The following is a 24,298-nucleotide window of genomic DNA, read 5'->3' as shown; positions in this document are numbered from 1 at the left end:
AATCTGAAGCTTTACTGTGTCCACTTGCCCATCCTCTGAAGTCCCAAAGTAGAAGGGTGCAGTAAATTGCAGACCTGTATTGGAACAGGCAGTGAAGTGTTTCATCCTCACTAGGAGTTCTTGGAGCTGGAGGGGCTTGGGAGAGTTGCTATGAGTTTGGAAGGGAGGGTCATGCAGCAGTCTGGAGAATCTCTGCTCCTAAATGTCAGCTCACCAGATCTATTTCTTTTCAATTTCACATTGATTCTTAACGTGCATGCTTTGCGAGTGGTCTGGCAACACTGGCCTTGTGTGCTTCCAGCCCACTGTAGCTGCTGAAAGTGAAATTCTGCTAGTCTTTTTTATCATGGATGTGCAAGGGGGCAGGATTACATTAGGATGTGTAAATCAGGCAGCTTCAGTGCAGACAGCTCATGAATCCTGTGTGCCCAGCATCTGGGCACAGCTTGCTCACCTGCTCGTGGACAGGGTACTTTGGACAGGAGGTGTGATCTGATGGGCCAGTAAAGCAGAGGCCCCTGGCCTCAGAGGGATGTTTGGCATAAGGTCATTTGCCAGCCGAGGAGAATGGGATCTGTGGTGCCTCTGGTCCAAGTCTTGTCTTTTCCTGAAACTTATGGAGGCCAGTCTGTTTGTAGCTAAAAGCTACAGACAATTGTGAATGGGTGGAAATAGGCATGTCATCATGGGTGTACAGTGACTCCCCATCTCTCCTGGATAATCAGCGAAGGTACTACCATCCAGGCATGTTTAATTAAAACCATATTGTGACCTTAATTAAAGGGAGGGAGAAAAAGGCGTGAAGAGAATCCCTAAATTGGAGAGAAGGGGAAAGGAAGGACACTGGAAATTTCATACAGTGCATCTCTTGCTGGTCTCTGACTCCTACATAAGCTCTGAGGGATGCAGCTTGTACTTGTTTACTGATTAGTCAAATCCCATCTGCTTGGAAGGAATAATGTGGAAAAATGCAAATTACCTTACAGTGATTTCTTTTAAGTGTGATCCCTTCCTACAAGTGAGAAAGACCAGTGAAGACTCCTTCACTTCTGTGAATTACTTAAACCGAGACAAACAAGAAGCATGGTGCAGGGCAGTACTACAGTGAGGATGGTGAGGTTATTATGAGAGGTGCTTAGATAAATGGCAAAGCAACAGGTTTCATTCAATGTGCCACTAGGCAGAAGAGCATTAGATGCCTCAAATGCTGTGCAGATTCTCAGCAGGGATCTGGTGTTAGCAGTTCTGCTCTTAAAAAGAAAAAAGTAAAAAAAATCCTTATTGAATTGAGGAATTAAAAAATATTTCAGAGGCTCTGTTGCATGCAGTATGTGTGAGCTATACACTCTGTCTTGGGGCTGCAGCAGTACAGCTCTTCCCTGGTGTGCGCCCCAGCAGTGTGCCACAGGCAGGGCTGGGCTTTGCCTGGTTTCCAGCCTGCCTGTGACACTGCTGCCTCTCGGGGGCCTGCTGCCTGCCCTGAGCTGCTCCAGTGGGAATGGGCTGGCAGCCTGCAGTGGGGAGATAAGCGCCAGCCTGGCTGTGCAAACTCAGGGGTCACATCTGCTGCAGAGTGAGCAAAGAGTAAGCACACAGAGCTGGAAGCCAGGGCTGAGCAGCTGAAAGCACTGGAGCCATGATCAGCCTCCCATTGTACTGCTGGGGCTTTAGCTGTGTTTCTGCAGGGAAGCAGACGTGCTATGGAGTACTAGAGAAATGTGTGTTTTAAACAATGTCTGTCTTTAGAAAAGACAGACGGCTTAGTGTGAAAGCAGCCAAGAGCCTACAATAAATTCTCAGGTTAGACACTTCCAGACTATAAATCAGCGGGCTAGTTTCAGTTTGATAACTTTGTTGCAGGAGCTTTTCAATTCCTTGCTAAAAAAAGAGACTGATAGCTCAAGGTTTCCTTTGGTTCAGGCTGTCCGAATACTTGAATGGCCTAAACAGCATCCATGTGTGTGTGATTGCTCAGGTGAATGGTATCAGAATGTTGAATGGCAGGAGGCTGAAGGGAGTCCACCCTGTTTGGTGGTCTCCAGCCCCTCACACAGACCCAATCAGGAGGAGGGGGCAGGCTGGGGGACAGCCAACACGCAGTGGGCATGTCAGAGGCCCTGCCTGTTTGCTCTCAGCTGTTTTGGCTTTGTTCTGAAAGCTGGAGTCCTGCTCCGGGGTAGATGACAGGTGGGGTGTGTCTAGTCGTAGCTACTCATTTAGGCCCTCCCTCAAGTCAGGAGGAGGGGGTGCTTCAGGCTCACATCCTGGATCCCAGCATGGCTCAGCTTGTCCTTCACTGCTGCGTGGCCTCAGAGACAACACACAGATAGCTCTATCACAGTAGTTCCTGTAGCAGATTTTCCAGGATTGTGTTTAAGATGACAACATTAGCTCTATCCACCCTCCTGTGAGGCGAGCTTTTCCCTGTGTGGCTGCTGTGCTCTCCACACGTGCAGGCCATGCGGGATCGCAGCGCCCTCTTCTCTCCCCTGTGCACAGGCCGGCGGTGCTGGACAAGAAAGGAGACCTGGCTACGCTCAACGAGGTGGGCTACCAGCTCCGCATCTGACACAGCCGTGCCACGGACTCCAGAGGGCTCCCCGCTGCTGCCGCTGCACTTTACCTGCACTCTCTTGGAAGGAAAAAGGAATGGGACTGTTTTTTAACTTACATACTCTCACAATAAAAGTTTGACCTAGAAAATAGGGGGTAATTTTTTTTTGGTGGCAGTATTTATTTCAATTTATAGAAAAGGCATCAGTGAAGGGAACCTAAAATTAGATTTGCCAGGGTATGAGATTTTTTTTCTCTCCCATCATGTAGCAGGTGACTTCACTCATGTGAGTTTCTTCAAATATAATTTCCCTGTACAAGTGTTAATTGAACTTGGCCTTGTGCTGGGTGGTTGCATTGGAGTAACTAACAATTCATATTCTTAGTATTAAGATGTGCTGGGGTGCAGTGCAATTAAAAAAAAAAAAAATTCACTATTAATCTTTAATTCAGCAATAAAAGCAAGCAGTGAAGAAGTGGCATAAGTTTTTAAAGTATCAATATTACCTCACTAGACTTAATAGATATGCAAAACTGTCAGTATTATTGTTTTCTAACCGATTTGTACTGTTTCCCAGCATTACTGGGAGTATTAAAACAGCACTGGATGTTTTACTGCCACCTGTATTATTATTTTCTGCATGTTGCCGAAAGATGTTAAGTAACAGTAATATGCACCTGTATTCTTAACACTGACATCTTGTTAGGCAAGATACGAGGTTTGGGGTTTTTTAAATGATGATAATTGATGAATAATGAATTTTTAAACTTTCATAATTTTTTTGTACTTTTGTCACAAGCTTTTAGTCTTTCTGAACTATACCGCTGAAGCACAAAACACAGAGATTGCTGTTTTGTAGAGACAAGTCAGCTTTTTTCTCATATATGTAGTACCTGGAATAACGGAAAAACTGTGGGAATTGCTAACCTGAGTCCATGTGCTTTTCTTTCCACATTTATGTGCATATTTGAACCTTGTCTTTGAAAGGCTGAGCAGTCTCTGATGGTGATGCCTTGAAACCTTGTATTAAATCAGGCATGGCAGGCTGAAGTTAAACCTTCTGCTGTGCTGTGCAGGGAGTTTTCCTGCATGTGTTGTAGTAACTACTGCTTAGTCAGACTTGAATAAGGAAGTGTGACTGAAATAGATGAAAATCAAGCTTGTCTGCTTCCTCCCTGCTCAGTTGTTTTGTTTTAAGACTTGGCTAAGGACCTGTGATGGACAGCAGTGTTCCCAAGTGACACGGTAAAACTCACTGGGGTCCACCATTCGACTTAGTGAAGTTCTCTGGAAGCATTTGAGTGCTGCATTCCTGGAAATGTTTCACTAGGTGCCTAAATATAAACTGGATTATTGTACACGTCCAGCCTCTATCCTTTGTGCTGTGCTCATAGATGATGCTGCCATGGGCCTGGTGTACCTCCCCTCCTGGGCACTTATTTTTTGGGATCTCGATGAAGATGGATGCTGTTACAGACTGACAGTAATGCTTATTGAAATGGAATGATTCAAGCTCCTAGAACATTTCCATCAGCCAGAAAAGGAATGAATGTAGAAGGAAAGAACTGCTTGTTCACAGACCTCATTGCTCAAAAAAACTGAATTTCACCTGCCTAGGACAGGAAGAAAAAACCAAGACCCAGCAACTTTCTACAGCCAATGAAAGGCTTTCTACTAATTAAGACTTCAGAAGCTCTAGAAAGAAAACTTTTTGAAAGTGTGACACCTCTTTATCCAAGTTTACCATATCAATAACAGGAGGGCCTTTCCTATCCCTCCTTCTCTAAACTTTACCACTCCTGTGTTCACAGTAAGATTTTTTTTTTGGTTAAGGAGTGAAGCTGAAGAGAGGGAAATACTTTTTTGGTAGAAATTCTTGTGTGATTTGACATCAGCTGCAGAGTTTTGGTTTCAAACTTTGTGCTGCCCAGTGTTTTGTGACCTAAATAATTTTTTTAATGACTTCTCATGGATAAAATGATGTGGAAAAACTTTTTATCAGCTGTATCCTATAGCACAATGTTATCTGATAGGTTGCAACTTTTTTTCTATGAAACTATGGTTTACTTCAGCTCAAATAATGGTTGTATATAGTTTCTACCCTTGTCCAATATACTTTATTTTCTCTTAACTGATACTGAAGCTTTTTAATGCTGTAGAGGTGTGTTGACAAATTGCTTTTAGTCCTTGTTTAAAGTTCTGCTGAAATATTCTCTTGAAACTTGCTTATGATGGCATTTGTCTTAAGTGTGGTTCAAGTGACAGCAAAGTGGTCAAATAGTGTAGAAAAACTTGCATGACTTTTTGGGCTTTTTCTCATCACTTGTATATGCACAGCATGAAACTTCAATAAAAGTATCATGGTAGTCTTTTTTTTATGACTCATGTGCAGTTTTTTTTGTTTTTGCTCTTAACAAGGGTTGCTCCAAAGGGTTAGCTGTAATGTGGGTGTACCCAGAAATTTTTTGCCTGTATCTAAGTATGCTGGCATCTATGACATTACTCAGATGCTTGAAACCAGACAGCAGCCAGGATCAAACAGGTTGTCATCCTCAGCATCAACCTCACTGTTAACAGAGAAGAAGAAAGTTACAACTACTATGTTAAATTACAACTACCTATGACTATGATAAAAGTCAAATTTTCAGCAATGTAAGCTGAATGTTTTGGCAGGTGCTTATGTTTTGTAATGGACTGAGGAGCTTCTTTACTTGCAGTTGTCTGCAGTCTGGGAAAGGCAACACAGATGAAAATTCCACACGTGTTTCTGGGAGACAAGTGTGTCTGAATGGGTGCAGGTTTTCCAGCACTACACTGAAAGACAATTCTGTTACTTCCAAGTTGGTTCAACATACACATCCATGTGTCATTTGATCAAGTTACAAGATTTGTTTCCAGCCCCTCTACATTTCCTATTCAGGCAGCTTAGTGGTTTTTAAATTACTTTGTAAATTTTATTTTATACAGAATGTTTATGAGTGCACAGTGAGAGTAAATATAAAACCATGATAATTTAATAACCTCAAGATCTGTCATTTTAAGACAAAGCACAGGTTCTTTAATAACTAAATGGAAAAAAAAAAAAAAACCCACCCTGTCACCAGCTGTTCAATATGTATGAAACCGCAACATGTCAAGGGCTAATTTTTTTGCTCCTGCATAGATCAGTAAAGTTTCCTGTGATGTGGTGTGCTCATTAAGCTTAGCTTTATTTCAGATTTTTTAAAAAAGATTTCAGTGAATGCTACCTATAAGCCCTCAGCATTTTAAGCAGCAAATTCTTAAAGAGTAAGTATTTGCCTATATGCCTTTCTTTCTCTGAAAGTTCAATCTTGCAGCCTCTGCACCAACAACACTGAGTAAATTCCTTTGCAGAAGTATTAAGATGGAAGTGTCCATAAAGCACCTTTGTAGTAAAACATTATTTTCAACTCATAAAATGCTGCAGGCACACAAACACATTCCCTTTGCTTGAGGAAACACACAGTTCTCAGAATAGTCCTTTTTACTGTGATTCACAATAAAAATCATTTACAACGTATTAATTAAAAATAATGCCATTTGGAGTCTGGCACAGATGTTTTCCTTTATCAAAGAGGAAGCTAATGTAAAATCCTTTTTCTCCCTAAAAGACTTCATAAAGTAAATTAAACTTTTTTTTTTTTTTTTTAAAAGGAAGTCCCTTTAGAAAGTCTACTTTATACAACACTAATAAATCAGCATGCAGGAACACTTATTTGAACCGGACCAGCAGTGCTTGAATGAAGCTTTTAAAAAAATAATAATCCCATGAGGGAGAAGGTAAAGGGAACTTTACCTACACCACAAGTCCTTTCAATATTACCGTTCAATAAGCCTGAACTCTGCTAGCAGTGGCAGGTGATCAGAAGAGTTCTTTTCATTGGGAAGACCATTAACAGTCCAAAGATCTTTCTCTGTTAGAAGTGCCAGCCTGCCAAGAAGTTTCAGACCTCCACAAAAAGAATCCTCTGCTCCTGTTAGAAAAAAAACCAACCAAAAGGCAATGTTTATCAGTGTGGGTAAAATATTACACGTTCATATAGACGTAGAAGGAGGAAAACAGTATGGCAGCAATAATGCACAGTTGTTAGTGTTCCATGCAAAATCACCAATACAACAGTTCAGAAATTCTTTTACGACTCAAAATAGAGTTTCATCAGTAGAGCTCAAAGTATTCAGAAGGACACTATTTTGTGGAGGGGTAAATAGAAATAAAAAGGAAAATGCATTTATTTGTCCATTGTAACTCCCCTGAAAAAGCCTCATATAATCCAGTCCATTACTTTGGACAACAGCTGACACTTGTGAAGGTAAGTATCTTTTTAGAGCTACTGGTTCACATAACATTTTATTTCTGTATCCTCAAGCACACAGTTCCCCAGCAGGCAGGTCATATGGACACTTTTGCTCATAAGGATGAAGGTATTCTAGCTTTCTGTTCCCTTTCATCGTAAGCGAGGGATCTCCATTATCTCCTGCTACCTATTCCTGTAACTGCCTAAGAAATCCACCCCCACCTCCTTCCCCAGATGAAACACCACACTGCTCATGCAAGAGTGAACATGACTCGAGCCTTGCAATTACTGCACAATTACACAGAATGGATTGGGTTGGAAGGGATCCTAGGGATCATCAAGTTCCAACCCACTTGCCATGGGCAAGTGACACTTTCCACTAGACTATGTTGCTCAGAGCTCCATCCAGCCTGACCTTGGACACTTGCACGGATAGAGCAGCGCTGGTCCCAATACTGATCCCTGAGAAATGCCACTTTTCTGGACTTTTTTCTTCCACCTGGACTTTAAAGCATTGATGGCAACTGTTTGTTTCCAGCCAATTCATGGAGTGGTGCAGCAACCAAATTAATCTCTCCAGCTGCTAGGCAGGACCATGTCAAATGCGTTGCACAAGCCCAGGTAGATATTCAGTTGTTCTTCCCTTTTCTACAATTACTGTAACCCTGCCCCTCAAGGCCACTAGATTTGTCAGTCATGATTTGCCCATCATCAATGAGCAACCAGCTTTTTCAGCTCAGGTGGAGAAATTCCACTGAGATCTTTCCATGATGTGCAAAATTTAGAGTTCCTGAGCTATGTATTCAAGTTGGACAACTACTCAGCAACCCTACCTACTGTTTTTAGAGTGCAGAGATGATCCTGGGCAAGTTGAGTGCTTTCAGGACCAGCACAAACTGCAGCTGTAACTTTTGACAGAAATACTTTCTGTGTGAAAGTTCTCAGCAAATTCAGAACTTCCTGGCTCGCCCTGGTACTGGCTTCCCAAAGAGATACTTTAAAGGACTATCCAGCAACTGCTGAACTCCTTAAGAGAGTTCAACAGCTTCATCCTTTGCCATCTGCCAGCTTTCCAGCCCTTCAACAACCCAGCAGCTGTTTGCTGCTTTAAAGAAAAGTTTTTTTACTGCAAAGATCTCTTGGCAGCTCTAGAGCACATGTCCACCAGGTCTTGAGACAAATTTATCATTTGGGACAGCACCTGCATATCTACAAAGGAGCAGTGTGTTGCCACAGAGAGCTTGGTCTGCATGCAGTGGTTAATGTCATTTAGTACACTCAGCAAAACTGTGCCCTGCAGGACTTAGGTAGATACTGAACCCTGGTTACAGGAAATCCTGAATACCAAACCAAATATCTGGATAAACATGACAGAATAAAGCATGAATATTTTAAAATAAAACCCTTTAAATGGAAAAAACTAATCTGTGAGCCTAGACCACATTTAAAATTCACTTGTACAGACATTGGCAGCTTTAAATACAGAGGCCCAGGTCATTAGAAAACTGAAAATCCAAACCAGGCTTAATTTCTAAGAGCTCATGAATAAAAACTGTACTAGTTTAAAGTAGTTGGAAAATTCAAGTTTGGTTCCATTCTGTACTCTGATGTAGGAACAATCTATTTGAAAAACAAGTGCAAAAAGAAAAAAGTGCTGTATCTCTGCTGAAGCAATGATGGTGCTGATGATGCAAAAAACATATAATGATGGTATAAAAATATATAAACAGGTGAATTAGGATTAAATTTTGTGCAGAGATGCGCTCTGCAATCACACAGCACTGCATTAAATCACATGGCATTCCAAAGTCATTTAAATACTTCCCATATTGTCGCTTTTCAGTCAAAGCTTTTGTATTTGCCATTTTACATTAAGTAGCATTTACTGTGCACATTATGACAAACGAGACTTCTGTGAATCGATTCAATGAATTTTAACAATCTAGTCTCAAGTTACAAGAGATGAAGGTGGTGTTTTCGTTCCACAAACTGAAAAAACAATGTTAAGTTATAAAAATCAGTGGCACTGTACAGTGGGAGCAGGAATGGAATCCAGGTTTCTTTGCTCCAAGTTCTGCAGAGACATTTATGTGCTAGCAATGCACTGATGTTTGTTGATGGCATAAAACACAGAACTCACAAGGGCATGGAAAGCAAACTGCTCAGAAGCACCCACGGAGCGAATCCCAGAGCAGTAAAGCTTGGAGAAACACTGTGATACCCATCACAAAACTCCCACAGAGGTACCGCGACTTTCTTGCACCATCTGGTGACTTTTAGCTGCAACTGCAACCCAGAGAGTGACAGCTGGGCCTGTGCCAGTGACCGTGCTCAGAACAAAGGCCAAGAGTCTGTTACTTGGCAGAAATTACTGCAAGACAAGCTGAGAAGTAAATTGCCAGGAAATGGTTCGTTTATCAGTTTTAATGCACATCACAAATTGCTGTTCACCATTGTGTTGATCAGATGATTGGGAATACTGCCTTGCTGTAGGTCTGGCCTGCATTACTGACAGAAGTACTTCTCAGGTGCTACTTCCACTGCTGCTTTCCTGTACCTCCAGCTTGTCTCCATGCTGAGACAGGAACTACAGAGATGTCCAGTCAGATGAAAAGGTTTGCCCTGTGTGGCACTACAAGTCCAGCTGTGAAGAGCAGACAAGGTCAGCCACGTGTCTCAGGTAACACCTGACATTCAAAGCACTACCACAAACCTGTGAGGAACTTCACATGGATGAAATCAGCACTACACTTCTCTTAAAACAGCAAACAAATATTCTTGTTTAGCATTTATGAAAATTAAAAGTTGGTTTCCTTACCTGGCTGGTCAGCAGTATCATCATTTGCTGCAGAATAGAAAATATAATCCACAGTGACAGCACTTCGGGAATGACAAGTTGTCACTTCTGGTATCCCAGTTTCAGGGAAGTAATGAGAATACACTGAAGACAATTTAAAATGGTGCCGCAATTTTGAAGACAACCTAAAGATACATCAAAGAAAAGAATTTTATTTTCTTGCATTACCAAGAAGGAATAAGCAATGAAGAAATACCAAATAGTTCCTGCTTACAAACAAAATGAATTATCTGGATATGCAAACTAGTGTTTCTCTCCTGGAAACCATCCCACAGCCTTTTGTGTGAGAGGCCTAAAACTCTGAAGGCAAAATGCAGGCAGCATTTTCAAGTAAAACTGCTGATGAGAACTGGCGTAGCTGACACTTTACTTATAGATATACGTTCTGTAAGCATTCACATGTCCTCACTCAGCAATCTCTCCCTGACACGCAGGCAAAAATATCCCTGAAAGCAACTCATATGAAAGCAATAAAACACAAACTCATCTAACCAGACCCTTCAGCATAAACAGAAATTCAGAGTTTTAGGCGTTTTTTCCTCCCCCAAGCTAGAGGTATCAAATTCCAAGTTAGGCTATGCTTATGTCTTTCCTGCACTCAGGGTCCCATTTTCTGTCTCACCATGATTTGTCTTTTCCTCTTCAGTTCAGCCCATCTTGTCTCACCTGTCTTTTCAATCTTGAAAGCAAACTCTAAAACTGCACCTTTCAGCAAAAGAACTTCTGTCTCTCAGACATTTGCATCCATCATCTCCACAAATCATCCATCCCTCAGCTGTACCTGCCTCATCCTGCATTTTAAGCTAGGCTGCAATGTGTTCTGATTGAAATCCAAGCAATTAAAAAAAAATTTTAAAAAATCAGCACGTTACTTTGCCTGATTCAGAGCAGAGACAAACATGCCAGTTGGTATAACACAGACAAGTAGTGATTTCTGCTTTTGTTACATGACATCCCTTTTAAGATGAGGGAGAAAAGCACTGTAAGAAGCATTCAGCATGCTATAGTTTTAAACCATAGCATAGGGCTTCCTGTTTGTTATTTACTTCTTCTCTCAGAAATACCATGACACCTTTTTTATCACCAAGAGTTCTAATATGACTATCTGCAGTGATACCAAGATCTCATTTCTGGTAAGAAATAGCTGACTTGGAGCCTACCATCCCATACATACATTTAGGGCAATTTCCTTCTTCTATGCCTTACTTTATATGCCTTTACCAGTTTGGTAAATGCAAATATATTCTTGCTTTCAAAAAGCTGTTACATCTTCCTCCTCAGCATTCTAGCCATGGCTTCCTCCTTCTGAGTGAAAGTTGCATTGCCAAATCCATAATACTCCACATTTCTCAGACTCAAAGAACTTAAATACTCCCACAGAACTCATGACAAGGAAGATTTTATGACCTTTCCAGTTCCGTTCCCTACTTCCTCCCAATTTCACACTGTATTATAGGATTTTATACATCCATAAACCAGTGTATCAAAAACAATAGAGTGAGAAGTGCCAATACTTTAGCAGCTGGACAACATTGTCTTATTTTTTTCCTCTCCCACTTTTAAAAACATGGCTTCTGCAACTGGACTGAAGTTTCCATGTTTCTTGCAATGTCCCTACAGAGGCTGATGTTCTGTTTACGTCAAGAAGAGACAAAAAATGCCAGAAGCATTCTTTTAATGAGCAGACAGAAAGTACCCTCTAAACAGCCCTGATACCTCAGCCCTGCATTCTGAAAAAATATCTGCAAGTTCCTGGAAGAACACACATTCCATTATTGCCAGTTCTAGTCTTTTGCTGTCTGATCAGCTTTTTCATGTTTAAATGAACAATGTTTTTGCCAAAAAGGCAGATGGGGTTGGGTGATCATCAGGTATTGACAGCTGGAATCAGATATAAATTTGGTCTAAAACCAAAACCAACCCCCACGTAACCAGCCAAGGGCTTCCATATTTTTCCCCAATACATACTTTTCCGATGCTATTACAATCTCCTGAGTGTTGTCTGGTTTTGCTTCTTCCAATTTTTCTCCTGGAAAATAAAAATAAATTCAATTTATATTTAAAATAGAATATAAGTGAGACTAATGCTGAAGAGCTAGAGAAAAGCTACAGTTAAAAAAAAAAAAAGTATCATTAAGTACACTTATTTTTTTTTCCAGCAGGCAAGATACAATTCACCAAGCTGGATTAAATTCCTCTTTTCCATTAGTAACATCCCCTCTAAAGACTCTTTTATATTATGTCCCATTAATTTCAAATTGTTTTTTTCCGTCAAAGGAAAAAATAGTGGATGAAAGATGTAGCCATACTCAGCAAGGAATCACTTGCTTTTCCCAACTGTTCTATGAAGTGCCAACACTGTAATTCATAAACACTGAGGCAGAATGCAGGTCCACACTATGTCCATGTGCTGCATTCCTTCCCCTCCCTCTCCCAATCACAGCACAGCTGGCTTTCAGGATGCAAACACAGGAGCTTAAACACTGCATACCAATTTCCTGAAGGGAAATTTCGAACTATTATCTTATAAAGATTCAAATTTGCAAAGTTTATGTGAATAAATCACTTTACACTCCAATGAGCCCAACAAGAAATTTTTGTAAGCTCAAGACTCACTGTTTTTCCCCCAGTAAAACAGAACGTATGGTTTTCAGTACTAGCTGAATAGTACTTTCAAAGGCTTACAAAAATTCATTAATTTAAAAACTGACCTGCATTTTCTTCCTTTTGCTGCTGTTTTATTTCATATACACAGTTTTGTGAAATACCTAATTTTTTTGGCCAAATTGGAATAGATAAGATTCTTTGTCCCCTTGGAAACTGTTCTTGTCCAGAGACCTGAGAAAGACAACGAGTTTTTTTTCAGACAAACCAAACAAACCTGAAATAAGTGAACATTTTTTGTAAAGTTTAAGGAAAAAGGCCCAGCCCCTTGGAATAATTATAATGAGTCAAATCCCTGTAAAAATAACACCCTTTATGTACATCCACTCTGTTTATCTGTAACAAGTTCTTTGCAGGTACCCAGTTTTTCCAGATGTTTCTTGTGATACTGAGACACTTCTAAGGACACTTTTAGCAATGTGACAGCACTGGCTCAGCATACAGAGCTACCCAGCACACACTTCAGCTGCAGGATGCTGATCCTTCTGACAGCAAGTCAAGTCAAATGGGGGCTTGAATCAAGTCCCCACTAGCAAAGAACACCCAGCAGGGCTATTTTTTGTTTTGTTTCCTCATTTTATGCAGTTCAGTCACTCCTATTACATAGCATGTGACACATCCAACAGTTGCATACAAGAGCTCACAACAAGACATCTTTTAACATGAAACAGTTCAGATTCAGCATCTAATTGCAGCTTTGCTTTTACAATTACTGTAGCCACCAAGTTTATCTACAGTAAGAGTCACCTTCCCACAGAGAACACAGTAGGTTTTTGATTAAGTGGTTATTTTATCCTTCTTAAAGTCTGGGACACTTAAACACAGTGATAAAATCATCCAAACACAGTGATACAATCGTTCTGTGGATTCACTAAATTTCAGGAATGATTGTTGGTGAGTTTTTCCTTTCAGAATGCTGGGAGAGGACACAATATTCCCTAAGGCACAGCTAATATATCCAAGCTTATTTAACTGCAATAACTTTTGATTTGCAGGCTGCTGACAGGGCACTAAGAGAGGTATTGCAATGGAACAATCACATCACCACCCAAATACTTCTCGTTAATCAGCATTAACCATATTTTTGGTGAGACGTGAGAAGCACAGCCTACCTTCCCTATAGCAAGTCCTTCATAATTTAACTTTCCTTCCTTTATAAATCTGTACAATGGAGAGCCAGGAACAGAATTGAAGTCCCCACAGATGATAATTGGGCAGAAAGAGCCATCTTTCTGAGGGGCAATACTGGCAATCTCTGCCAGGAGCATTGCAAGCTGGGTCAGTTTGATGTCTCCTCTCCTTGGGTTGTACAGCAGGTGTGTATTGGCAATACAGATGGCAGCACTGGCTTTACAGTGAAATCTGGGCTGCAGCAGCAACACCAGTCCAACGTTGTCCCTGTCCAAGAGTGGGATATCACGGCGAAAAAATTCCACTGGCTTTGAGGAAATCAGGCTAAATTTGGAAGTTTTGAAGCAAATGGCACAGCCATCAGGTTTTCTGCCTGTCCTCATTTTATACTCACAGTGATATCCTGCAAGAAAGGCAATTAAGAACATAAAATACTATTGTATAAATAGAGATTTTAAAACAAACAAAAAATCAGAAAGATCTCATGGTGCTTTTCTCACATCACAGTCAACCCACAGTCTGAAGCACCAAAGTCTGTATGAAGTCTAATCATAGACTTATTATTAATTAGACTAAGTCTAATCTTAGCTGAGGTGAGGCAGGACAGGAAATGTGGTCCAATATGTTATGCAATGTGTAAACATCTACATACTCTAAGATACTAGTCATGTTCTTATCTCCTCATCTGGGAAAAAACCCAAGCCAAAACAACAAAGAAACCCCCACAAGGCACATAGAAGTGGCCTAGTGCATTCAAATTTTTTCTGGATGCTGCAAGAATGGCTTAGGAGTAATACCAGTGAAGCATTACCAATCAAAAGCCTTAATCATGCTAAGTCATTACACAATGTCTAAAATTATTCATGGAACAAAGGTCTCAAACGTATTTACATAATTATGCAATTATCCAGTGAGCAGCAAGTGGCAAGCTTTCACCAAGGAAACAGACACTTATCAAATGACAACACTGGAGTTCAAACAAGTCCATCTAGAAATAGTGATTTGCCAGTTTTTTCATTTTATGTAGAGGTGATTTAAACAAGACCTTATCTATGTAAGGAAAAAAATTTAGACCTTGAAACAGTATCTAGTTTTTGCCATTTTAAAATCTTCTTTGCCCTGCCCAGACCATATGAATTCATGAAGTGCAGCCTTAGTGAAGTAGGGTGAGTTGATGTGAGCCTACACCAGTGCTGGAACAAGGGATTCCCATTCCCCTCTCCTAAGATTCAGGTCATGTTGCTCCTGCCATTTGTTGTGGCACTTAGTGCTAACTCAGTAAGCCAACAGAAACTAACCCAGAAAAATAAAATTAGTCTGGACAGTATTCTGCTGGACTGGTGGATTTCACCAGTGAGGGCCAGAACTAGAAAAGTATAAGGGGCACGACATGCACCTGGGAGTTAGGGATGGGAAAAGGAAGAGCTAAAGCAAGTGCCACATCCTCCTGCACTGTAGTTACAAGCTCACTTGCTTCCACAAGCCTGATCTCCCAGTGTTGTTTCATGTTTCAAGTGGATTTCAATCAGTACTGCCATTACTCTCTTCTTTGCAAACACTCAATTCTAGGAGCTAGACTACCTCAACCAACCAAAAAAGAAAAAAGTATCGGTCCAATGCTGCTCCTTGACCATGTCCTCCCGGCATCAGACAAGAACCACTGCCAGGATGGAAGTGGGACCCTGGCACTGGAAGGTGGTGCAGGGCATAAAAGATTTAGATCAGTTTAAACCACCATGGAATCAATCCTTAGCAACACATCCCTTCCATAAAATCACAAGTCTATTCAGACTGACTGACAGCACTTGTATAAAAACCTAATGAATATATACTGACCATGGATAACATTTAGTGCTAATATGTGGAAGGTTTCAAGGCACAAAAAACATCCCCTTGAAGAGCTTCCCAACAAGAATACTGGTAAAAAAAATTAAGGTGGTTTCAAGAGAGCACTTGATGAATTTGTAAAAGAGGATACACAACATTGTTGCATGTGATAGCAGAAGACTTGATTCTATAATCTATAAGAGGTGTTTTTTTTGTTTGGTTGGCTTTTTTTTTTGTTTTGTTTTGTTAGGAAACTAGTACTGAGTTCTCAAAGGGTAACAAGTTACCCCTGCAGGGGAGAAGAGTTTCATCATACCCAGGGATTCCAAACTTGACTTGATCTCTGTTCTATAGTGGTCTTCTTGGACTTCCTGTAAGCAGAGCACCTAAGGCAAAGGTTTACAATTAACATATATTAGTAAGTACATCAACATGTTACTACAGCATATCTCTGATGGCCAATCTGTATAGGTATTAAAAAAAGCAAACTCAAAAGGTTTTTGACTCCATAATCCCACAAAAGAATTCACTCTTCTACAGAAAGCATTCCCTAAGATTATGAAGAAGGCCCCAGTTCCTCATTTTTCAGACAGACGTTTTCAGAAGTGAGATTCAGTTTAATCTAAATAGTAACTTGCTCCTACATTCTCAGCAGCTCAGGGGAAGGCTCAGGGAGAAGGAATGAAGAGGCAAATGGCATGCTACAGGGTGGAAAAAGGGCTTCCATATTATAAGAACCTGAACCAAAGATCAAACTCAAAATACTCATTTAAGAGAGCTCACAGCTGAGTTGGAATGGACCCACAAGGCTCATTGAGTCCAACTCTAGCTGTGAGCATCTCTGAGCCTTCCCCCAGCAGGCTGCAGTAACACAGCTCTACAGCCACCACTGGGATAAAGGACTGAGCTCCCAAAGGGAAACAACTTACCCCTGTTGCTGAACTGCAGCAACACATTCCACTTGCCCAGCTGACATTAGCTCATTCAAGGTCTCAAGGGACAGTCAAATCTCAAGCAACATTCTGAAATCTCTGCTTCACTTAAGGTTACAGTTCCAACCAATGAAATAGTTAAAAATCTATGTCCTTTACCAAGAAATTTCTCTGTGGAAAGGACACCTGCATCTACCATGGTCTGAGAGCAGCTGCTCCTGTCATAAAACTATCTAAGGTATCTCATTGTAAAGATATATGCATACAGGATATATAGCTTTATTAGAAAGAAAGGAAGAGATTGAAGGGATTTTAATTTCCAGATTCCTGACTATGTACTAACATAACTGCTTTTTTCAAATGGTACAAGGCTGGTTTTCTGTGGCTTCCCTAATACAACTACTTTTTTTCAGTACTGTTTTCTGACTCAAACAGGATGGATTCTATCACTGAACTTTTGTTGGTCTGAACAACAATTGAAGCAAAATGTTACTGACTTGACTTCCTGGTTAAGACTTAAAATAATTTGTGTTCTCAAAAACAAACAATAAACTCTACAACCAACCAAAACCACAGAGGTGTTTTTTCATACCCCAGTGCAGAGTAGCAGAATTTGCTACTTCAGTTTATCAGTTCTTAAGAAATACCCACATGCTCATTTTCTACTCACATCTGCATCCAGCTCTTTGATTTCTTGTAGGATGTTGGGAAATCTGTATGTCCAGAACAGCAGTCGCTGCCTGCAGTGTTTGTACAGGTGAGAGTTGTCCTCCAACAAATTCTGTGAGAGAATATTGTAGGACATGACAGTAAAATCAAATGTTGCCTCACTTCCTGTACTGCTTTGGTCAGATCCTTTATTTTTAGCAATTTTCATTGTTTTACTCTGCTGGCAGAAATATTCCCAGTGTCTTTTGATGGCTCCTGCTAAAAGCACATGAAGCAGAAAAAAGTTATGTTATAGACCAAATGACTTCTTACTGCTCTTGGAAATCATTCTACTGACAACTGTCTTTCAAATCTCTTAAATAATCCTAAAAGCTTATTCAATTAGCAGTGATTCAGACCCTCTGAGATGGATAAGCATCAGGATAAAAAAATAAAAATCAAACAAAAAAAACCCAAAACCCAACCTTAAAATAAACAGCACAAAACCATCATATGCCCTGGATTTCAACTGCTTTGAAACTGGGGAACTGGCATATTCTAAGGAGTGTGTTGCAATCAGACTACATCCCCTGCTCTTGTAGAAGGGCTGCCTAACTGGTGAGCCAAATCCAGTCTGTTGGGAGTCTTACACTGCCTTGTGTCACTGCCTCCTCAGCAGATGGTGTATGCCAGTCTGGGATACACTCCTCAGAGCAGCATATGGGCACCTTGTTGATCTCTCTATCCATGGCTAACAAAGGGTTAGGAAGCCATCAGTCACTGCTAGCCCCTGCACAGTCTGTAAAACTCAGCCATAAGCTGCAACAGGGTCTACTACAGGAGTCCCAAGACAAATAATGAACCCAATTTTTTTCAGTGAGTTGAGAAATCAAGAAATTAAGTCTCAGAATTACCAAGAACTTCTGAAAAGGCTCCCTTCACCTTTCTGCCATTTTTAATTTCATACTTACTATTAGTAGGAAAATTCATAGTAACATATCTGCCCATCATTAGGCATCCAATTACTTTTTAAGAAATGCATTTCTCCACTTAAATCTCATAGAGATGCTTTTCACCCCTTATATCTGAGAGCGAGCTGAGGTCCAGTTATCTGTGCTAACAACCAGTAGCAGACTGCAGCTATAGCTCTCACCATCTGTCCTATCTGGGTAGTAATTTTCATTGCTGTGCTTAGATTATTCAGGACTTTACAATGCTAGCAATGAATACAGCAAGGCTTTAAGGTCTGTTTCTGTGGTGGGAGAGAAGCGACATTGCTCCTCAGCAGGTATCTTTAATTAGCATCACCTTATAAAGGGTGACTGGGAAGGACCAGAGTGCCAACCACACTCTCAGATAAAGCTATCTGATAAAAGGCAAGCAGGGACTCAGTAATTAAGGCATAAAGCAAAGTCCCTTCCTTTGGCTCCTGAAATGAGTATGACGTTTCTAAGTCTTATGGGTATTTGTGTCCAAAAATCCCTTTGGGATGCTGATAGCATCTATTGCCCTTTTTAGTCGTAATACAATTTCCAGTTTATTTTGCTAAGGAAGTGATTTATGCAAGAAGGCAACAATTTTAACTGTGTCCCTCTATTTGTCTCACACTAGACAAAACTGTAAGTATACACTAGGCTCAGGAAAATATTTGGATGCTATGTGCAAGACTGTATCTGTAACAAGCTAACACAGACACTTTGAAGTTTCATGAAATTTTGTTACTAAGCCCAGTAGACAACTCTGCACTTCCTCCTGTGTTTATCTGGATAAGCACACATGCTGCTTGCTCTGTCAGATGTGATCTGACACAAAACTTGCCAACATGTCAGTGGCAGAATACAGCTGTAAGAACAAAATCACACAAGCACACTGGAAGCATGTACCATTAAAACTCAGCGCCATCTTTCTCAGTTTTCTAGGTCACAGATAACACAACTGGTCTGGAAAGAAACCACTTCAGGTCCAGTAGGGTTTATGAGCTCAGATAGAGCAAAAGGAATGAAGCTATACAACTGCCAGTCCAGCTCAGCCCTACAGCAAGTCAGCCAAATCGTTTTGCTTTCCAGAGCTACCAAGTTAACAGACATGACCTGGTGACAGAGACATGAGAGAGTGTTCTCTGAACCAAGCTCAGGACTCCCCAGGCTGGGCAACCCCTCACACAACTGACTGTGTTCCAAGTGCAGCAAACCTAGTTCTGGTAGACTGTTTGACAGCACAAAATACAAGTTTGCAGAATAAACAGATTACAAAACTGCATCATTTTAGACGTGTTTTCCTGAGAGGGGTGCCAAGAAAAACAGTAACTCAAAAGGAGCAGGCACTACTGCTCATGTCTCTAACTCATTTGGTGTATTTAGCATTACAAATAAACATGGCAAATGAGCAAAGAGCATCTTTTACCTTTCTTGCTGCCACATTCTTCTTCATTCTGTGCTACAGAAAGACATGATACTTCCTTCTGATTACACAAGTTTGTTTGTTGTTCAGGAGTTGAAGTATCATCCTGGCCACTGAGTCTTCTCTTCTTTGTCAATGGTTCTTCTCCCTCAGATTTCATACTGGGGTTGGGTAGGTGAAAGCAACAACCTTGTGTGTACTTATCAAGATGCCAATTATAGTTCTGAAATTGTCTCCAAGGTCCAAAAAATGGAGGTAATCTCCAGTTTGCTGAAAAATCAGCTGAAATAGGGAGTGGAAATGAGGCCCAGGGAGGATAGTGTCCGGCCCATCTCATACAGCTGGAAACTGGGCTGTTCAAGGCCAGTATCTGGGAGCCATTCCAGTGGGTGATCCAGTCTCTGCCCAGCCTCTGCACATGGCGGGGCAGCATGGAGTATCTACCAAAAAAGCACAAGTTTCATTACTGGCACACAACTACATCTGCCTGTAGAAAGCCGTGGAGGCAAAGTCATCCTGGTCAGGACTTACAGAAGATTCTCTCTACAAGTTAATGTACACAAGATATTCAAACACTTATATACAAGGTATTTAAACATTTATCTAAAAGATATGCAAAATGGGACTTTACAAAGTCATCTTGCATCCTTTCCCCCCCCCCAGATTTACAAGTGCCATTTAGCATTCAAACCCAATCCGTCTCAGTAAGGATTTAAAATTTATTTTCTGCCTTGTTGAATTCAAGTGTCAGATCTTCCAAGCGCTCAGAGGAATGACCTTTACAAAAGGTAATTTTTGCATGCTGCATTAACTTTATCATAAGGCTATTCGTAAGGAATGAGAAGACCACTTTCCTGCAAGCCATCAGAACTTTGGAAAGCCATTGATTTGGCTCAAATCCCAATGCCAACACGACAGGGAAATAAAGGTACTAAGTCTCAAGCCATCACTAGCACCATCGTAAATCTGTATTCTTACTTCTTTTCCAGGAGAGCAAACCACAGCTCAGCAACTAAAGCCAAGAAAAAGGTGGATTTCTTTTTTTCTTTTTTTTTTCTTTAGAAGAAAGAAATCTGTCTCTCAACAAAATCACAGGAAGGAAAGCTTAGTGACAATAGTACCTCAGCTTCCCCACTGTTTAAATAAGGTATATTTTGAACCTATAAGCAAAAGATAACAAAGCTTGATATACTTGAAGTTGTGCTGAAGTGAGAACCTCCCAGCTGCCATTCAGCCGAGCAAATAAGCCGAAATACAGAATCACTGAATCACAGAACATGCTGAGTTGGAAGAGACCCACAAAGATCGTTGAGTTCAAGCCCTGGTCCTGCACAGCACACCCTAAGAGTCACACCCTGTGCCCGACAGCATTTTTCAAAGGCTCCCTGAACTCTGTCTGGCTGCCTGGTGCTGCTCCCTGGGGAAGCTGCTGCAGCACCCAGCCACTCTCCGGGTGAAGAACCTTTTTCTAATATCCAGCCTAAACCTGCCCTGACACAACTTCAGGGCATTCCTTCGGGTCCTGTCACTGGGCACCACAGAGCAGAGATCAGCGCCTGCCCCTCCTCTTCCCTTCATAAGGAAGTTGCAGACTGCCATGAGGTCTCAGTCTCCTCCAGGCTCAGAATGACCTCGGCCGCTCCTCACATATGTTTCCCTCAAGAATCTTCACCATCTTCATTGCCCTCCTTTGGACACCCTCTAATCGCTAATACAATTTTCAGCAAAACCCGCCTGTCCTGAAATAACCCTTTTCCGTCACAGCGCACCACATGCAGTCCAGCGGACACAAAAACAAAACACCGCCCCGGACACCACAGCATTACTATGGAGCAAAAAGAGGCATCACTCCTTTACAAAAAAACCCCCAAAACACATGCTTTAGAAAAAAGCACTGAGAAACTGCTCCCCGCTAAACCCCGCAGCCCCCCACCCCCGGCAGCAGAACGCCCCACGCCGCGCTGCGCTCTGTTTACCGCGGCCCTGCTCGGCCTAATGGCGGGCATTACCACCGGCGCCCCCAGCCCCGGTTACCTCCGGGCGGGCCCGGGCCCCGCTACCGGCCCCGCGCAGCCCCGGCGCCCCCCGAAGGGGTCAGCCCAGGGCAGCGCCAGCTCCGGCCACCGCGCTCCGGCCGCCCCGCCGCCGCCTCATCCCCCGCACGGGCTGCGGCCGCGCCGCGCCCTCCCGCTCGCTCCTGGGACTTGTAGTCCAAGGGCCGGGCCCGCGGCCATGTTTAGCCCGGGCAGCCGACGCTGGGACCCGGCCGCCATGCCGGCCCCGGGCGGGTGACGCCCCCAGCCCGCACTCCCCGCCGGGGGCCGCGCCCGCTCCGGAGCGCAGGAAAACCTGCGCGTAGGCAGCACGACTGGGGCTCTCGAAGCGTTTAAATGGAGGTAACGCTGGGCTCGTCCAGTAGTTCCTTCACCCAGAGGGGGGTCGGGCACTGGAAAACGCTCCCCAGGAAAGTGGTCACGGCACCAAGTCTGGCAGAATTCAAGAGGCATTTGGACAACAGTGTCAAGCAAGGTGTGACCCTCGAGAATGTCCTATGCAGGGCCAGGAGCTGGACTTTGATGATCCTTGTGGATCCCTTCCAACTCAGCGTATTCTGTGATAGTTTCCATAAGTGGTCTCCTCCCTGGGGTCACAGTGTGTTCCTGCAGGGTCAAGGGGCCGGGAAAGAGCTGCCGTACATTTCAAGGCGCCATAGTACATTTCTAGGGCAGCAGCACCATGCTTAGTGTTTGCAGAAAAAAACCAAACCCCGTACACCCAAGCGAGTATTTCAACATTGTCAGGTTTTAAAATGCAGCTGAAGGTGCTCTGCTGGGGAGAGTTGGCCTGAGAGATGGGTGGGAGAGCTGCCTGCCCTGCAGCCCCCGCTGACAGACCCACCGCTGCTTACCAGCTGCAGCAACAATCCTCTGCCTCTGCCGATGTTGCTTGAATAAGCACTTAGAACGCCTTCTTGAGGTCTTCTGAGGACAGTGGAAATGTTCGCCCTGTTTACTGTAAGGAAACGTACCACAATGCATATGAAAATTGTAGCGCTGAATAGTGCAGATGTTGTGCAGGAACTGTAATCAAGTAAAATACCGTTTCTCTGCATTCCTTTTATATCTGTCATAAAAGTGACTTTAAATAACATTTGAAGTTTTCCCAGGAGTGGTAGGGAAGACTGGAATTGAAATAACGCAGTGATGAGCATGCTAGTTAGGCAACGTGTCAGATCCACTTTGGGTTTTCCTTTTCTTGAACACAACTTACTGGTGAAAGGTAAAAATACCCATAAATTTTCTGTTAGTTTCTTCACCATATGAGAATGAAACTACTAACCCCATTACACATGTGTAGTAAACTGCATTTTCAAGACCATCTTGTTTTGGTGGTTGGTTCTTTTCTGAATGTTTGTATTCTTATCTTTTAGATGTATTTCTAGGACAGAAGACAGTAAGCCACAGCTATAGCAACCACAACTGCTGTTATTTCTAGGAGCAGAACCTACGCATAACATGCAGTTATTTTCTGTATTTTGACCTGCACAGGGACACCAAAATTGATCTGTCACTTCAAAGGTTTTTACATAGTAGTAATCTCAGTAGTGATTCTGGAAAAAAAGAAATCATGGAAGCTTTGGGTTTTAATGAAAATAAAAATGTCCTGAAAAATATGGAAGTTGTGTAATAGACAAAAGAGAAGAAAAAGACTAACCTATTGATATGATGCAAATTGTTTCTCATCTCAGTATTGCTAGATTTTCTTGCCTTGACCTAAAAAAGTTTTAATAAGCCAGTAACACTTAATTGTGGGTTTTTTATTCCCATCTAATTACTACTTTGTGTTGGTTATGCCATGTGAAAAAGATATTCTGCAGAATTAGATATCTCCAAATTCTGATTTGGAAGTAGAAGCCAAATTATTTTATGAGTCATTTGAGCTTTTGAAACTCCCTAGTGAATGGAGGCTACTGATTCACTGAGGGATGCTTTGATTGATGACACTGTACATAAGAACAGCCACAGTGGCTCAGATCAATGGTCCACTGAGCTCAGTTTCCTGCTTTCTAAATGTTATTAGCAGCAGATGCCTAGAAATGTGCAGGGACTGGGCAAACTTCAAATGAACACTCTCCCTGCCTCTTGCTGTTTTCAGCTCCATGCATTTCCTAAGCCTGATACTTGAATACATTCAAGTACTTGAATGTGTGAACTTTTGGTAACTTACAGAACTTCCATGAAGTTCTGTGTACCAGCACAAGATGTAGAAGACATGTTCTTCCCCTCTCAGAAAATAAAGGAGAGTGACAAGTGAGCTGCTAACAACCTATGTCCTCTTTCTTACCTCTTCCTTAAGAAAATGTTTCTCAAGGGAGAGGCGCATGCTTACTATGAACTTCAGTACAAGAACTCTTATCTTTCACACAGATGCACAATTAAGTATTGTTAAATACTTTATGTCAAAAATCTGCATGAGAGCAGAGATATTAATAACCTGGTAAGGAAAAGCTGGGTTTTTTTTAACATCTGCAATTAAATGAATGCATGCACAGTGGTTAAAAAAAAAATCGAGTTTATATGATCTGAGGTGTGAGATCTGCATTGGTACAGACCCCACTACAGACAAGAAATCAAAGGTAATCTTACAAAAGGACAAGGTCCTGTGGCACAAAGTTATGCTCCTTAGAAGGGAAGCAACGCCCCTCAAATCCTGGAGGGTTTCCTAACACCGAAGTGTTCTGCAGACCTGTGCACGCAGAGAGCCTATCCATAGGAAGAAGTCCAGGTGCAGCTTACAGAACCCGGAGAAGAAACAACACACAAAACATGATGACTCCATAACCATCAAACTTGCCTTTCTGGTAGCATTCCTCTTTAAAATCCGTGAGTCATTTCTGCATTACAGGCCTATGGATTTAGGGCAGCATAGCCTAAAATGGCCCACGGCAGACGCTGGGAGCGGCGTACCA

General features: G+C 41.9%; 2 protein-coding genes across 4 annotated transcripts in view; one reads left to right on the top strand and one right to left on the bottom strand.

The window, feature by feature from the left end:
- VASH2 (vasohibin 2) overlaps positions 1 to 6,220 on the top strand; it is a 35,611-nt gene extending 29,391 nt beyond the window's left edge. The window contains exon 7 of the mRNA XM_041413537.1: positions 2,500 to 6,220. Coding sequence (XP_041269471.1) covers positions 2,500 to 2,569 — 70 coding nt within the window. The 3' untranslated portion in view covers positions 2,570 to 6,220. The remainder of the gene's footprint in view (positions 1 to 2,499) is intronic.
- ANGEL2 (angel homolog 2) lies at positions 6,045 to 22,343 on the bottom strand. Of its 3 annotated transcripts, none has more exons than XM_041413533.1 (9): positions 22,238 to 22,343; positions 19,333 to 19,769; positions 16,952 to 17,208; positions 15,666 to 15,735; positions 13,504 to 13,925; positions 12,439 to 12,565; positions 11,696 to 11,756; positions 9,689 to 9,852; positions 6,045 to 6,549 (listed from the first exon to the last, which is right to left on the bottom strand). In XM_041413533.1, the coding sequence occupies exons 2-9, from the start codon at positions 19,760 to 19,762 to the stop codon at positions 6,395 to 6,397; spliced, it is 1,686 nt and encodes a 561-aa protein (XP_041269467.1). In that variant the 5' UTR covers positions 19,763 to 19,769; positions 22,238 to 22,343; the 3' UTR covers positions 6,045 to 6,394. The 3 variants fall into 3 exon arrangements, with proteins under 3 accessions (XP_041269467.1, XP_041269469.1, XP_041269468.1); XM_041413535.1 differs by having other exon boundaries at positions 16,952 to 17,205; XM_041413534.1 differs by lacking the exon at positions 22,238 to 22,343 and adding an exon at positions 21,364 to 21,501.
- Positions 22,344 to 24,298: the final 1,955 nt, after the last annotated feature.

The sequence above is a fragment of the Onychostruthus taczanowskii genome, unplaced genomic scaffold (assembly GCF_017590055.1).
Source record: "Onychostruthus taczanowskii isolate IOZ18803 unplaced genomic scaffold, ASM1759005v1 scaffold42, whole genome shotgun sequence".
Classification (NCBI taxonomy): domain Eukaryota; kingdom Metazoa; phylum Chordata; class Aves; order Passeriformes; family Passeridae; genus Onychostruthus; species Onychostruthus taczanowskii.
The sequence above is the reverse complement of the archived record's forward strand: the minus strand, read 5'-3'. Positions and strand labels throughout refer to the sequence as shown.